The sequence below is a fragment of the Diplotaxodon limnothrissa genome, linkage group LG7, assembly GCF_057381915.1.
Source record: "Diplotaxodon limnothrissa isolate DT_005_m linkage group LG7, D_limnothrissa_male_GT1.1, whole genome shotgun sequence".
Taxonomy (NCBI): domain Eukaryota; kingdom Metazoa; phylum Chordata; class Actinopteri; order Cichliformes; family Cichlidae; genus Diplotaxodon; species Diplotaxodon limnothrissa.
The window spans coordinates 27,433,572-27,447,936 of NC_140602.1; the positions used below are offsets into that span (position 1 = coordinate 27,433,572).

General features: G+C 40.8%; 1 protein-coding gene across 1 annotated transcript; it reads left to right on the forward strand.

Annotated features, from left to right (window-relative positions):
• Window positions 1-3,500: 3,500 nt before the first annotated feature.
• lg7h11orf24 (linkage group 7 C11orf24 homolog) lies at window positions 3,501-11,469 on the forward strand. Its single transcript, XM_085357812.1, has 4 exons — window positions 3,501-3,584; window positions 6,722-6,775; window positions 6,895-7,051; window positions 10,192-11,469. The coding sequence occupies exons 1-4, from the start codon at window positions 3,525-3,527 to the stop codon at window positions 11,106-11,108; spliced, it is 1,188 nt and encodes a 395-aa protein (XP_085213938.1). The 5' UTR covers window positions 3,501-3,524; the 3' UTR covers window positions 11,109-11,469.
• Window positions 11,470-14,365: the final 2,896 nt, after the last annotated feature.

Below are 14,365 nucleotides of genomic sequence, written 5' to 3' on the forward strand. Positions count from 1 at the left end.
AATCCAAATTGCTCTTCTTCAGAAGATCAACTCCTTGTGAGCAAAAGTTGAACTACAATGATGATGCTGAGACAATGAACAATGTCAGGATGTACAGAGAGGCAGTAGGTAGCCTTATTTACTTGACCTCTTGCACACGACCAGATTTGAGTTTTGTTGTAAGTAAGCTGTCACAGCACTTCAAAGAACCAACTTTAGAACATTGGACTGCTGTGAAACATGTTCTGAGGTATTTGAAACAATCAAAAGACAAGACATTGTGCTACAGGAAAAGTGACAAAAGATTTGAGAGTACAAGGTCACAGTGACTCAGACTGGGCTGCAGATGTGACTGACAGGAGTACTACAGGTTACTGCATAAGCCTGAATGAAGAAGGTACTTTGGTGTCATGGCGAACAAAGGAGCAGCCAACTGTTGCCTTATCAACTTGTGAAGCAGAGTACATAGCTTTGGCAGCAACAACACAAGAATGTTTGTACTTGACACAACTGTTGCAAAGCATGTATGAGCATCAAAAGGGACCACCAAAGATTTTTGAGGACAATCAAGGGACTATTGCATTGGCAAAGAATCCTGTTAACAGACAGAGGTGTAAGCGTATCGATATCAAGTATCATTTTGTGAGATCAACAGTTAATGCTGGAAATTTGATATTGGAATATTGTTCGACAGGTCTGATCGTGGCCAATGTTATGACAAAGCCAGCAACAAAGGGGAAGTTATTGAAGTTTGCAAAATATATGTTTGGAGTGTAAACAAATAGTAAAGAAAAACTGTTTCTTTTGAAATGCATGTAAAGCTGACAATGTGAGTGCAAGTGGGGTGTTGAGCTAGTTAATAGGTATGTCCTCATTGGCATCTGTTGGGATTTTATTTTGAAAGGATGCTTCCTGTTATGCTACGCCAGAGTTCAATAAATAAAGACACATTGGTGTGAATGTTCCGTCAAAAAGCCGATGCCCCACGTGTGATTATTCCTCCGTGTAGATAAGTGTCTTCAGTATTCATGCAGATTCTGCTGGAAGACCCGTCTACATCTAAAGTTCTTTGTATGAGAAATGGACACAAAATACCAAAAGGAAAAAGGAAAAAAGAAATGCAGAGCAATCCAAAGAAAAACAAACAAGCTCAGCAGCCACTGTCATTCCTAAATGCAGTCTGCAAACAAATGCAGAGAGTGTCTGTCAGTGGTGGGTTTAAAAACTGTAGCTAAATACTTTTCTTGGCATTTGGCAGGGCTGCACAGAAGCATGGGGTCTAGAAATAAATAGTAAATGCACTGGTTCTTGTATAGCATTGTTCTACCCTCCACAAGCACTGAAAGCACTTTATACAACATGCCTCATTCACCATTTCATGCAAGCACTTTTTTTCTGCACCTAGGTGTTTTCTGTCTAACACTCACACGCCGATGAATGCACTGGGGATCAGCTTGACGTTCAGTATCTTTTTAACTGTTTATTTAGCTGTATTTTTCACAAATGGAACAAACTTAAACACATTACCAGTTGGTCATACATATGCTATCAATTCACTGATCAGTCTGTACATTTAAAGGGAAAAAATGCATAAATATCAGTTGCTTAATTACTATTGATAAATGGTAAATGGCCTGTATTTGTATAGCGCTTTACTAGTCCCTAAGGACCCCAAAGCACTTTACACATTCAGTCATCCACCCATTCACGCACTGGTGATGGCAAGCTACATTGTAGCCACAGCCACCCTGGGGCGCACTGACAGAGGCGAGGCTGCCGGACACTGGCGCCACCAGGCCCTCTGACCACCACCAGTAGGCAACGGGTGAAGTGTCTTGCCGAAGAACACAACGACTGAGGCTGTTGGAGCCGGGGCTCGAACCAGCAGCCTTCCGATTACAAGACAAACTGCCAACTCTTATGCCACGATCGCCCCACTATTAGTACTATTAGATAAGACAATCCATTCAAAAAGAAAGGTTCATCTCGCTTCCAAGTACATTCTATGTTGTCTTTGTTACCTCCTCCAAATAAGGCAAAATGACTGGCCATCTCCTAAATATATGGTGGTCTGCCAGCTGTTCTCCACACTTCTGCCGACACAAACCATTTGTCATTTTTCCAGCAAAATTCTCTCCAGGAGCCTGAGCTGGTAGAAGTCAGCTGCATTAGATACACATTCTGCCAATCACCCTCTGGTATGGAACCTTTCTCCCAGTTAGATTTTGAAAGGTTATTTTTGTTTTTTTATTGTTTAGATAGTTGAATACAGTCTTCACACAACTTTCTTATTTCTTTTGGTTTTATCCATGTCAGTAAATATGTCAATTATATTGGAGTCCTTTGTATTTCTAAATGTTTTATCTTGTCATTAAAATAGTCTCTAACCTGAAAGTACTTAAAAAAAGTTAATTTTACCTAAGCCATTAGTTTCCTGGATTTTATGAAAGCTATACAGCTCCATCTCCATCTGACACGACCAAACAGGAGAAGGTAATAACGATTTTGTTCCAATATTTAAAGCACCCATTGATTGTGTCTGCTGGGAAATCTGGGTCAGATGTGATCCATTTTTATATTCTAGGATGTTTTTCCAGTAGTGGTGATTTACACTCACTAACCCAAATTCTGAGTGGTACCTTGGACCATTGGTTTAGGGTCTTAGCATGCTGTCTATATAACATTTTGCTTCCCAGAAGAGATTGTAATGAAATGTGAAATTTACCATGTTCTTCCATTTTGTAAAATAACTGGGAATTGCAGCAGCATGCTAGGGATCTTAGTTGGATAGCTAATAAATGGATAGACATGGCAGTGATTCAGCTGTTTCTTTAGGAAGTTGTAATATTTTAAATTGAATCCGTGGCCTTCTGCCCACACATATAAATCTAGAAATTCACTTGTTCCTTTCAATAAATTATTTTGATGTAAATTATTATTATTATTATTATTATTATTATTATTATTATGCATTTCTAAGGCAAACCTGCTCATATCTGCCTTGATATGTTTGGTCAAAACGGTATTTCTTAACTTTAGTATTCGCATGATAAGGTGGGGCCAGGTTTCACAATGAACTCACCCGAAACTCTGGCTGATTGGGACCCACACCCAGTTTCACACCTTGGCTCCCTCTGTGGGGGGATACTCCCACTAGGTTTATATCTGGGACTCTCCACCATTTGACCTTAGAACTGAAGAAGCTTCTCGGATGAGAGGTGAAATGTCTTCAAGCAACTTAAAGAAGTCCAGACGCTTTTCTTTGCAAGCTCCTTTGACTACGATGACCTGGATGACTGAGAACCTTCACAGACTTAACTTTAGTAACGTTCTATATGTTTAGATATTAATAGCAATAATATTATTAGCAATGAATTGAAAGTATTGGTATTAGTCATGATAAATTTTGGTAAACTGTAACAATAGGAGGCGTTCTTGTTTTAACGTGGTGTGGCCAGCAGAGGGCGGGAGCACATAGATTATCAGTCAACACAGCTAAAACCGCAGCTGAGGAAGAAGGTCAGCGTCTCGTACAGAAGGTGTAGATGTTTGGTTCCTGGGTACCTGTGTGTGGTTTACAGCAAACGAGCCCCCGCATAAGGCTGGTAAGGACCCCCGATCACACGGACTGTAGCTAGCCTGTGAGCAGTAACTCTCCGTGACCGTGGCTTGTTAGTGTTAGCTGCTCGGTAGTGTGGATGCACTCGCCGCTGAGGGGAGATGTCTCTTCATCATGCTCCGTTAACTCGTTTCCCGGTGTGTTTATTGCCCGGTGACATAGCGATTACAGCATTATTCACTGTATTATCGATGGTGTGGTTTTGCTCGTTACCTTGTTGGTTTGTGTAACCGAGCCAGTTAAACTTTGGGTTTTCCCATCTGAACTAAGCTCCGTGTCTTCCTTCGGAGCAGCTTACACTTGGCCCAGTGTTAGCTTGTGTGAGCTACAGCTGCGTTTCTCTGCTCTGACTTGAAGTCACAATAACACGTGACTGACTCTTGTTGCTTTGGATTTTTTCTGTTTATTCGGCTAAAGTTAATGGAACATTTCTCGGATGTAATGTTTTGGGTTATTTGGTGCTAAAGCAGCTGCCGGCTGTGTGCTCGGGAGTTCCCGTTTTAGCCCAAACTTCTTTGATTGGCAGGTCGGCAGCGTGGCAGAGCGCGCGGCACTTGCTCTCTCCACGTTGGCGTCTTCAACGAGTATTCCTGTTTACACTGAGGGCTGGTCCTGTGCCCCAGCTGTCTAAAACGCATCCTGTTTACAGTCAAGTACCTATCACACAGATCTGGGTCCTGGTGCACTGTGGGGCAGTGCTACAAATCCGGTAAAGGCTGGCCTAATGTGGAGGGTCCACAAATAACAGTGCACACTCCCTGTGGAGCTCCCTGTTACTTTACACACGTGGAAAACTGCACCAGAAACCTGATGAACCAAACTGGTGCTCACAGATCAGTGGATATATTGTTGGCATTTCTCACAAATATCATGCCGCGTGTGTTATTCAGTAATGGCTTCTGCTTTTGAAATGCAGTGTAGTTTGTTTTTAGTTATTTTTCCCAAAGAAGCACAAGGTGCTCCACATGAGTGGAGGAGAGCTGATGCCTTACATGTGGACATCAGACTCCACTCATCCCACTCAGCCTGTGCAGAATACAGCCAGGAAATATATCACATTAGACCTCATTAAACAGCACTGTGCTGTCTACTCGTGTATTAGAAGTAATGTTGATATATTTTATTCTTTACTTTTAGTGTCTTTGAGGTCGGTTTCACACAAAACTTGCTGGCTGTTTCTGGCTCTCACTCACTCACTCCTGTTTTCGTGGACTGTGATTTCTGTGACTACAGGCTTATCGCAATCTTTTGATTTATCTCTAACTTAAGGTAGTCTAGGTGCTGAGTGGGAGTAGATATTGTAGTAGAATTTATGGACAAAGTCTTGTAAGTGGTACATTTCAGTGCAATCAGCTACAACTCTTTAGGTTTGCAAAACACTGAAGTGTTCCCTTTAAAGTAAAATGACTCGAAGTTTAGTTGTCAAAAAAAATCATGTCCTTACCTTCTTTATACGTGAATATTAGCTACAACATATGGAGAAAATTTCAAAACAAATTCATTAATTTTTGCCTGATTGCATTTATGACTCCTACAGTAATTTACACTGATTATTACCATTAGCTTTGACAATCAAAATAAATACTGTAGCCTGTGGTTAAAGTAAAATTCTCTTATACGACTTGAAGCGCCAGCAGCCTCTTCAGCGATGTAAGCGTACAGATTGTGTGTCTGGGATTGTGCTCTCAGCCTCCTACTGTACACCCATGATTGTACACCAATCCACCCAACCAGCATCATCAAGTATGCCAATGACAACACTGTGGTTGGATTCATCTGTGATTGTGATGAGACAGTTGACAGTGTTCGCCCCCCTTCCTGGTTTCCTATCTTTTTGTATGTCAGTCACACTTAAATGTTTCAGATCATCAAACAAATTAAAACACTGGAGAAAGATAACCTGATTAGGCCTGACTACTGCCACAATCACTTAAATAGGACCTGCCTGACAAAGTGGAGTAGACCAAAAAATCCTCAAAAGCCAGACATCATGCTGCGATCCAAGGACGTGCAGGAACAAATGAGACACAAAGTAATTGAAATCTCAGTCTGGAAAAGGTTATAGAGCCATTTCTGAAGCCGTGGGACTCCAGCGAACCACAATGCAGCGTTAGAGATTGTTAGGTTGGCCAGTAGTGGTAGTTATGGTACTAAGGCTTTGGAAGAAGACACTAGCTGGATGGATCTTTCCTGACTGACCCTTTGCACAGCCAATGAAGCTGCTCACTACACTTGAATGTAAAGGCACCACTGTGTCACTGTGTTTCAGTATAGAAAACCATTTCAGAGATTCTGACACTTCATGTGTAATTTAATTTTGTTTGGGCTTCTTCATTTGAAAGTGAAATACATGCAGTAATTGTTGTTGAGCTAAATGTTGTCATTAACACTTCACTATAATTAGCTCTGTGCTTCTGTAACTTGAGCCTGGAGTCTAATTAAACTCATAACTAATAACGGTGATTATAACTCGTACTACTTCCTCCAGGAGCACTACTTGAGATGTGCATTGTTTTGACACTAGATGGTAGTCATTCCTCACATTTGGGTGGACTAACTGCTCTTTACTGTTGTGCAGGTGAAGAGGCTTGAATAGCGTGCGTCAGGAAATCCGCCTTACTGAACTACAAATCCCAAGATTTAGCCTGGATAATGTAGAACATTGTAAAAAAGTTGTAGTTTCCACAATACTGTTTAATTTGAACCAAATCATTAGTAACATCCTTCAACTTTGACTCTGCTGGTCTTGATAGGGCCTGAAATGTCTTATTAAATGAGAGAGTATTTGTATATTTTTAACCAGTGGAATTATAGTAACTATATTTTAATATCTGGCTGAATGGCCCAGTAAGTGTTGTGTGTTACTTGTTTGAGTGAAACATGGTAAGAAAATATAAGACTCCATCAAAAGGTTAAGATGAAGTGATCCAACCAATATGAATAAATGCTGTCATCCTAAATGTTAAATACAGCTGTAATTGTGGTTTTACATGTTTCTGTTTAAGGACTGTCTCTGTTTACTAGAAGAATAAGATGTCCTCACGCAGAAAATCTATAAGAACACAGTTTATCGACCCCGTCTGTCAGGCTGCTTCTGATTCTTGCTTGTGTTTGTCTTTGTAGGTCCAACCAGAAACTGACTTCACCTCCTCCTGGTTTCCCCTCCTTCATTTCATTGTTTGTACAAGTTGACTGTGTGAACTTCATTGTACCCGGTGTGTGTGTGTGTGTGTGTGTGTGCGCATATGGATGTGCCTCTGTCTATGTGAGCGTGTGTCTGTCTCGTTCCCTCCCAGCCCACCATGTCCCTGTATTCCTCAAAACTCCAGCTGAGCGTATCACTGTGTCTTCTCCTCCCCCCCTGTGTGCTTCTGCTCCTTACCGACTCCGCCACCACAGGACCAAATGGGGCCTACTTCTTCTCAACACCCACAGTTAATTGCGCCTCTGGATGTAAGTATGTGGCAGGAGTCTTAAAGGTTCTCTGTGTAAGCATGTGAAGCTTTTTTAAAATCTGTTTTCATGGGCAGTGTGTGAACAGCTTGTGACAGAACTAAAAAAAGAAAAAGGTGAGACCCGGTGTGGACACCGAACATTGTTAACACAATAACTTGAAGATTAGGTAAGGTAGGATTTTCATTTTGATACCATTGGTGAATCTACTAACACTGGCAGCCACAAGTATCCTTCAATGTTGTGACACTCATGGTCACAATATTGGCACGAATGTATCTATATGTCATTTGTCGTTGGTGCCAGGTTGATAAAGTGTACAAAATACGCATTGTATGTGTGCTGGACTCACATCTGTGCTTGTCCTGCTGGACCTCAGTGCAGCGTTTGATACTGTTGACTGTAATATTTTATTACAGCGATTACAGCATGCGGTAAGTATTACAGGTACTGCTCTGCAGTGGTTTGAATCATATCTAATAGACTCCAACTTTATCTCTCCACAAAGGCAGATAATACACACCAGTTAAACCGCAGGAATGTCTTAAAGACATAATAATCTCTCATTTCCTGCTTATAAATTCAGATAAAACTGAGTTTGTTGTACTTTGGATAGAGTCATAGAAATATGGGCTCCAACTACCCTTTTCTCAGAGTGACTCTGAAAAACTAGTTCATGCATTTATTACTTCCAGGCTGGACTTCTGTAATTCATTATTATCAGGATGTCTTAAAAACTCCCTGAAAAGCTTTCAGTTGATCCAGAATCCTGCAGCAAGAGTCCTGACAGGGACGAGACCCTATGTAGAAAGACAGGGTCTCCCTGTTAAATCCAGAATTGAATTCAAAATCTTGCTCCTCACATACTTGAATAATCAGGCTTTATCTTATCTTAATGACCTTGTAGTACCATATCACCCTATTAGAGCACTTCGCTCTCACACTGCAGGCTTACTTGTTGTTCCTGGAGTATTTAAAAGTAGAATGGGAGGCAGAGCCTTCAGTTTTCAGGCCCCTCTTCTGTGGAACAAGCTTTTGGATTTTGGAGACAGACACTATCTCTGCTTTTAAGATGAAAACTTTGCTTTTTGATAAAGCATATAGTTAGGGCTGGATCAGGTTATGCTGCATTAGGTCTAGGCTGCTGGGGGGTTCCCATGATGCAATGAGTGTTTCTTCTTCTTGTCCTGTCTTCCTTCTCTCACCCCAACCTATCACAGCAGACGGCCCCGCCCCTCCCTGAACCTGGTTCTGATGAGGTTTCTTCCTGTTAAAAGGGAGTTTTTCCTTCCTACTGTTGCCAAAGCACTTGTGCGTAGGGAGTTTCATGATTGTTGGAGTTTTTATACTTTGCCTTATTGTAGTGTCTCTACCTTACAACTGTTGTTGTGATTTGGCATTATGTAAATAAAATTGAACTGAATTTGAATTAAATTGAACAAAAATAAGCACTTCATGTAGCTCTAGGCACGATTCATCAATTAATCTTTCTTGGGAATGTTAAAGAAACCATAAGAGGTGTGATCAAGTCCACAAAAAACAAAGACTGCTTGATTTTAATTTGGCCGATCTCTCATTCAAAGTCATCTTCTTGGCCAAGTTCAGATGGCTGGCAGCACGTTATTTTAAAGTCCGACTGTGAGAAAATGCCAACTTGTGTTTTAAAGCAACCTGTATTTTGTGTGGATGATTATTACTGCTGAGGATAGCTGGGGTATCAATAGCCTCAAAAAGAAATATTATTATTTCAACAAAATTTACTATTAAGATATTTATTATTGGGGAAATGCTGAAGACCATTTTATCAGTGATTGCAGCTTACAGTATGACATGGTTCAGTAGTGGCATAGAATAATGAAATGAAGGCACAAAAGTAACCTAGAGGGTATTTTGCCTGGAAATTTTATGTAAAGCACAACTGCTTTGAGCATTTAGTTTTACCAATAACAGAAATAGTTGAACTTTGTAACTCTTCAGTATTTTCCATACAGGATGGGTGTGGGTTGAGCTTTTTAGCCAGATACACCAAATAAGTCATTTCCATGAACAGTTCAAGTGCCAGCGTTGCTTTGTTGAGTCATTTGTTTACTGTTGTGTTGGACATCCCCGTCTGAAAGCATCGCCTCCTGGTATGCCTTCATAACCTAGCTGTACTCTTTGGCTTTTGCCAAGTAATGAAGCGACTCAGGCAGTGAATGTGCTACACTTCTACTCTAATCTCCTTTTAGTAGGATGCCTGACTCCAAGGAGCTAATGTAGATATAATAGCACACAGGTTTAACTACTTTGGGCCGTCAATGAAAGGTGCTTTAAGCTGCTTCCTTGTCAAAGCGATCAGCTGTACGTGTTTGCTTTGGATGAGTTCCATGCCGGATGCCTTCCTGCTGTATTCCTTTCATTTGCCAAGCTAATGTTTAATCTGCTTCACTATTGAGCCACCTTACTTCTGGCTTCACTAAAGGCATGAAAATTGATGTTTTTTAATTTTGTCTGATTCAAAGGAGCTTGCAAAGAAAAGCGTCTGGACTTCTTTAAGTTGCTTGAAGACGTTTCACCTTTCATCCGAGAAGCTTCTTCAGTTCTAAGGTCAAATGGTGGGGAGTCCCAGATTTAAACCTAGTGGGAGTATCCCCCCCCCCAAAGAGGGACAAAAGGACCCCCTGATGATCCTCACCCTCTGTGGGGGGATACTCCCACTAGGTTTAAATCTGGGACTCCCCACCATTTGACCTTAGAACTGAAGAAGCTTCTCGGATGAAAGGTGAAACGTCTTCAAGCAACTTAAAGAAGTCCAGACGCTTTTCTCTCCAAGCTCCTTTGACTTCGATGACCTGGATGACTGAGAACCTTCACAGACATTTTGTCTGATTGTTTTTGTCTACAATTTTGACTTAGATGGTGATCATAAACATTTTTTAAATCAGTTATCAGTGTAATTTCAGAGTTCCCAAACTTGTTTTGGTTGTAAGGGTATCTCGATCTTGAAGATAGCACAGCTCTTTGGCTATTTACAGGGTTAAAATTCTTTGAAAGGTACAAACTGATGCTCTGCAAATATACGAGTGAAATATAAATGTATGTTTGGCTTGTAGCGAATGTTGTTTCACTAGTTTGTGCTAACTAGAATTTGTTGTTCCCAGGTGCTACTGATGCAACAACAAAGACCTCTTTGGATGGTGTGACCACTCCACCGAACACTTCAGTCTCTGCCTTAAACCCGAATAGCACTTCAGATGTCATCACACAGACCCACTCTAGTACAGGCAAGGATAATAACAGTCTGCAACCAAATGCAAGCACTCAGTCCTCCCTGAACTCATCATCCACCAACCACACCACTGTCAGCCACAGACTGAATGAGTCTGTAACATCGGTGAACAAAAATGAGCAAATTACAGAAGGAGCCCTTTCTTCCACATCTTCAGCATCCTTTGAGCAGCCATCGTCACAGGAGCATCTCAAATCACCAGTGGCATTTACCCCCACTAGCTTGCCTGCTCAGCGCCTGCATACTGGATCCACCACCAGCACTAGCAGTATAACAGCAACCACTTCAGAGTCTGTTAAGAATGTGGTCACTACACCTGTGAAATCTACAACCTCAGCACCAGCAACTGCAACAACAACAAGAACAACAGTAGCCCCACACTCGGTGACGATAGCTTACACAAGTGTTGCTGTTACTTCCGTCCATGGTTCAGACACGTCTCCATCGGCTGCCCTGCCACACCCCAGTATTGAGGTGGCACCGATTCAGACATCATCTTTAACCAAATCACCATCTGCTATAACTGTTGCCAGTACTGATGCATTGGCCAATCACAATAAATCTTTTGCCTCAGCTACGAGGGTCCCTGTGGTAGAAGAGGCGGGGGCTGTTCTGACCAAGCAGCTCGTCGATACGGCGTCTTTACTGGCTGTCCTGCTCTTTGGCCTGCTTTTCTTCTTGGTCACAGTGTCAGTGTTTGTCAAACTGGCCTACGACAGCTACAAGAGGAAGGACTACACGCAGGTCGACTATCTGATAAATGGCATGTACTCAGACTCTGGGGTATGAGACAGGAAGAGGATAATTATATTTCATGAAGCTTTTTCTTTCTTTGACTCGGAGCAGGAAAAACTAAATGAACTAAATGACAGACTAACTGAATGGTAAGATGGTGCTGTGAATTTACAGGATGGTCCAGTTAGTTCAGCAAGAAATGGAAAAGGTACACTGACGATAAAACGGTGATGCACACTGATCTGTTTTCTAGCAGCTCCTGTTTTTTTGTGTGGGGGGGGGGATGTCAAAATTCAAACCTTATAGCTTACATTTGGTTCTGCTAGTGGCCCCTGACAGGATTGGAATCGATTAGATGTTGGCTGGCTCAGTTGGGACGTTTCCAAAGCTCAGCAGATGACCTCGTCATCAGTTAATTTACTGCTGGTAAGAAATGTCGAGATTATCTAAAAGTAGAGTTGTAAAAAAATCAAACTAGCAAATAATTTATTGTATTTTTTTTAAAATTTGCAAACATTTTTTTCCTAAGTGACATCTATATAAGGACCAAATCAGAATGTTATGCCCAATGATTCATTTCCTTGTCATTACCTTGATGCTTATTTTATTTTTGAAAAAGTCAATGGACATACATCTCAGTGCCAAATAGGGTGTGTAACTGACAAAGATTAGCTCTGCGCTTAAGGCATTTAAAATATGTCACATTGCAAATTCTTTTTAATGTGGTTTAATTGGCCACAGTGATAATTCAGTTATTCAGTGCTTCATGCAGCAGTGCACAAAACAGTTTCTGCTTGACAACTTTTGAAGTTCTTTCAATTCAGAAATGACTGTTTTAGACGGTGTTTGTTTACATTTTTGGAATTTGGTGTTGCTGATTTGATAACAACAATAATAATTACAGTTATTATTATATTTGCTCTTTACAATTGGATATATAACCTTGATAGTGAAGAAATGTTCATCAGATCTCAGTCACATTTTGGAACCTTCCCATTCCAGCCCCTGTACACAGTGTTGCACTGTTTACTGCAAAGTAGATTATTTGTTTTGTTATTAATACTCTACAGAAAAATGGGGTAAAAATGAATCACACATAGATCTAAGTGTATAAAATCACTCTTGCAACATTTGACAGAAATCTAATGTGACGTTGTGGCTAAAATTTGCCATATTTCTGTGGTGTCGTTATATTTCTCGGCCCTTCCCGTCTTTAAGATATCACATTTTCCACGTTTTTAACTACAGCTGGCACTGAATGATGCACACTTGTTGTAATTTCCAACCACAAAGCTAGACTCAGACTCACTGTTGAAGCTTTTCTAAAGTAATCATTATCAACATGGTGAATTACTGCAGCTCTGTCCTCACAGTTGCAGGTGTGAGACACCTGGGTCTGTTGTAGTATTAGTCTGTTGTAATCTTGGCCATCATTTCTATAAAAGAGAAAGAAGTAGCTGTTCGCACACTGCAGAACTCCAGATTCCTCATTTATTACATCTAGGGACATTTCAAGCACACCTGCTTTTCATCAGACAGCGACACACCAGGCAGTGCCATCTGAAATCAGCTGCGAACAGTCACGTGACCACGGGAAGCTGCAAAAGCTTCCAGTCAACAACCTTGTACAGGACAAAGAATTGATAAGTGAATAATTTGCTGAATAAAACCAGCAGATTAGAGAGAGAGAGAGAGAGAGGGTATTAGATCCCAGCTGTCAGTACTTTGAGTTTGACCTCATGTGAAGTCAATTAAATAGTCTGGATACACTTCTGGCTTGTTTATAGTCTAGTGATGGAAATGGTCAGTAAAGCATCATTTTAGTTTTCATAAGAGATGGCAAAGCTAAAAATCGACTTATGTATAAACCAGGATCTGATCAGCACAGACGGGTGAACTTGAACCAGCCTCTCAAACTGTATTCAAGGTAAATGAATATGTGGAAAACTTAACTCTATAGAAGCGTTGATGTTTTCTCAGAAAGACAAAAATGCTGCACAGGTGCTGCTGCCAGCTAATTACACTGCAAGATGTGTTTCCATTGCTCTGGTTAAGTTTCCATCAGATGTGGCCGCGTGTGTTGAAGCCTGATGTTGGTGGATCAGGGCCAGAGTGCACACTGTGGTGTCTGCTTTAGCTAACAGGCCAGAGAGAGACCACAGAGACATTTAAGTCATCAAGCTGAGGATTTTCCACCCACTGTCACTCTGTTAATGTCAGTTCACTTGTAGGCCGCGCTCACAGAGCCTGTTTGGCTGGCAGCTCTTCCACTTGAAGGTCAGACAGACACACTAACACCGCTTCATCTTAAAACGCACAGCTCCTGCTGTGTTTACAGCTAGCATTAAAACTACTCCGCCCTCTGAGGAGGATTAAATCTGAGATTTTTGGAAACTAGCCAGGTTGGTTTGAAAAGTTGAGGATTGTGCAGGATTGCAGGCTGTGACGGTGTCGTATCCGTTTTATAGCAGCTAAACCCTGCATGTGGTTGTGCTGTCACGTTATAAAGAAATGACATTGGTGTGGTGTGAACTGAACTCCTTGAATTCACGAGCAGTTATGCTATTAGAATCATTTTGGAGGTTAAACAAACATTTCTAACATTTCAGATCAAACAGAAGCACCGTTGCTGTAACGCCAACCCTTAGTCTGATTGTTCGTTTTATGTCAGTGACAGATTATAAATCGTAAAGTTAAACTAGGTCCTCTCCAGCACGGCATTTCATATTTTTGATCATCTGTAGGCTATTCAAACTTTTTTTTTTTTTTTGGATAATTTCAGGTTTTATTATTATTTCATTATTATTTTCATGGCAGTTCCACAAACAACATTCTCTTTTTAAAGAAATCTTTATGAATTCTCCTTCACACTTTCCCTGGGATCATGATGTTTTCCATAGAGGTCAGTGAATAACAACCAGAAAAAATAAAGGATTTTTTTTTTTTCCAACTATTGGACTGCAAGCCATTAATGGCAGATTTATGTTAAACAAACCTCACTGTGTTAAATACTCAGATTTTCCAAATGTTAGAGGGTTCCTTTAAAGGTATTGACATTTCATTAGCTTTCATTGCTACAGACGACATTTCAGCAGTGTTCCTTTGCACATGTCTTCCAGTGAATCACAGGAACAAGGCCATACTTAATTGTTTATTACTATATTTTTTAGATTCTCACAGTGAATGTATTCTTTTAAAAGATATTGAGTATATATTGTCTTATTAATGCATTGTGTCTTTGCCTGTTCATGTAACTGGTATGTTTTCTCCAGTCTTCGTCTGGCTTACCTCACTGTGCTCTTTCCCATGCC

Excerpts from the sequence above, each read along its gene's own strand:
- lg7h11orf24 (XM_085357812.1), top strand. The coding sequence starts at position 3,525 with ATGTTTGGTTCCTGGGTACCTGTGTGTGGTTTACAGCAAACGAGCCCC. Across the intron at positions 6,776-6,894 it reads TTCCCCTCCTTCATTTCATT|CCCACCATGTCCCTGTATTC; the intron begins GTTTGTACAAGT and ends GTTCCCTCCCAG. Across the intron at positions 7,052-10,191 it reads AGTTAATTGCGCCTCTGGAT|GTGCTACTGATGCAACAACA; the intron begins GTAAGTATGTGG and ends TGTTGTTCCCAG.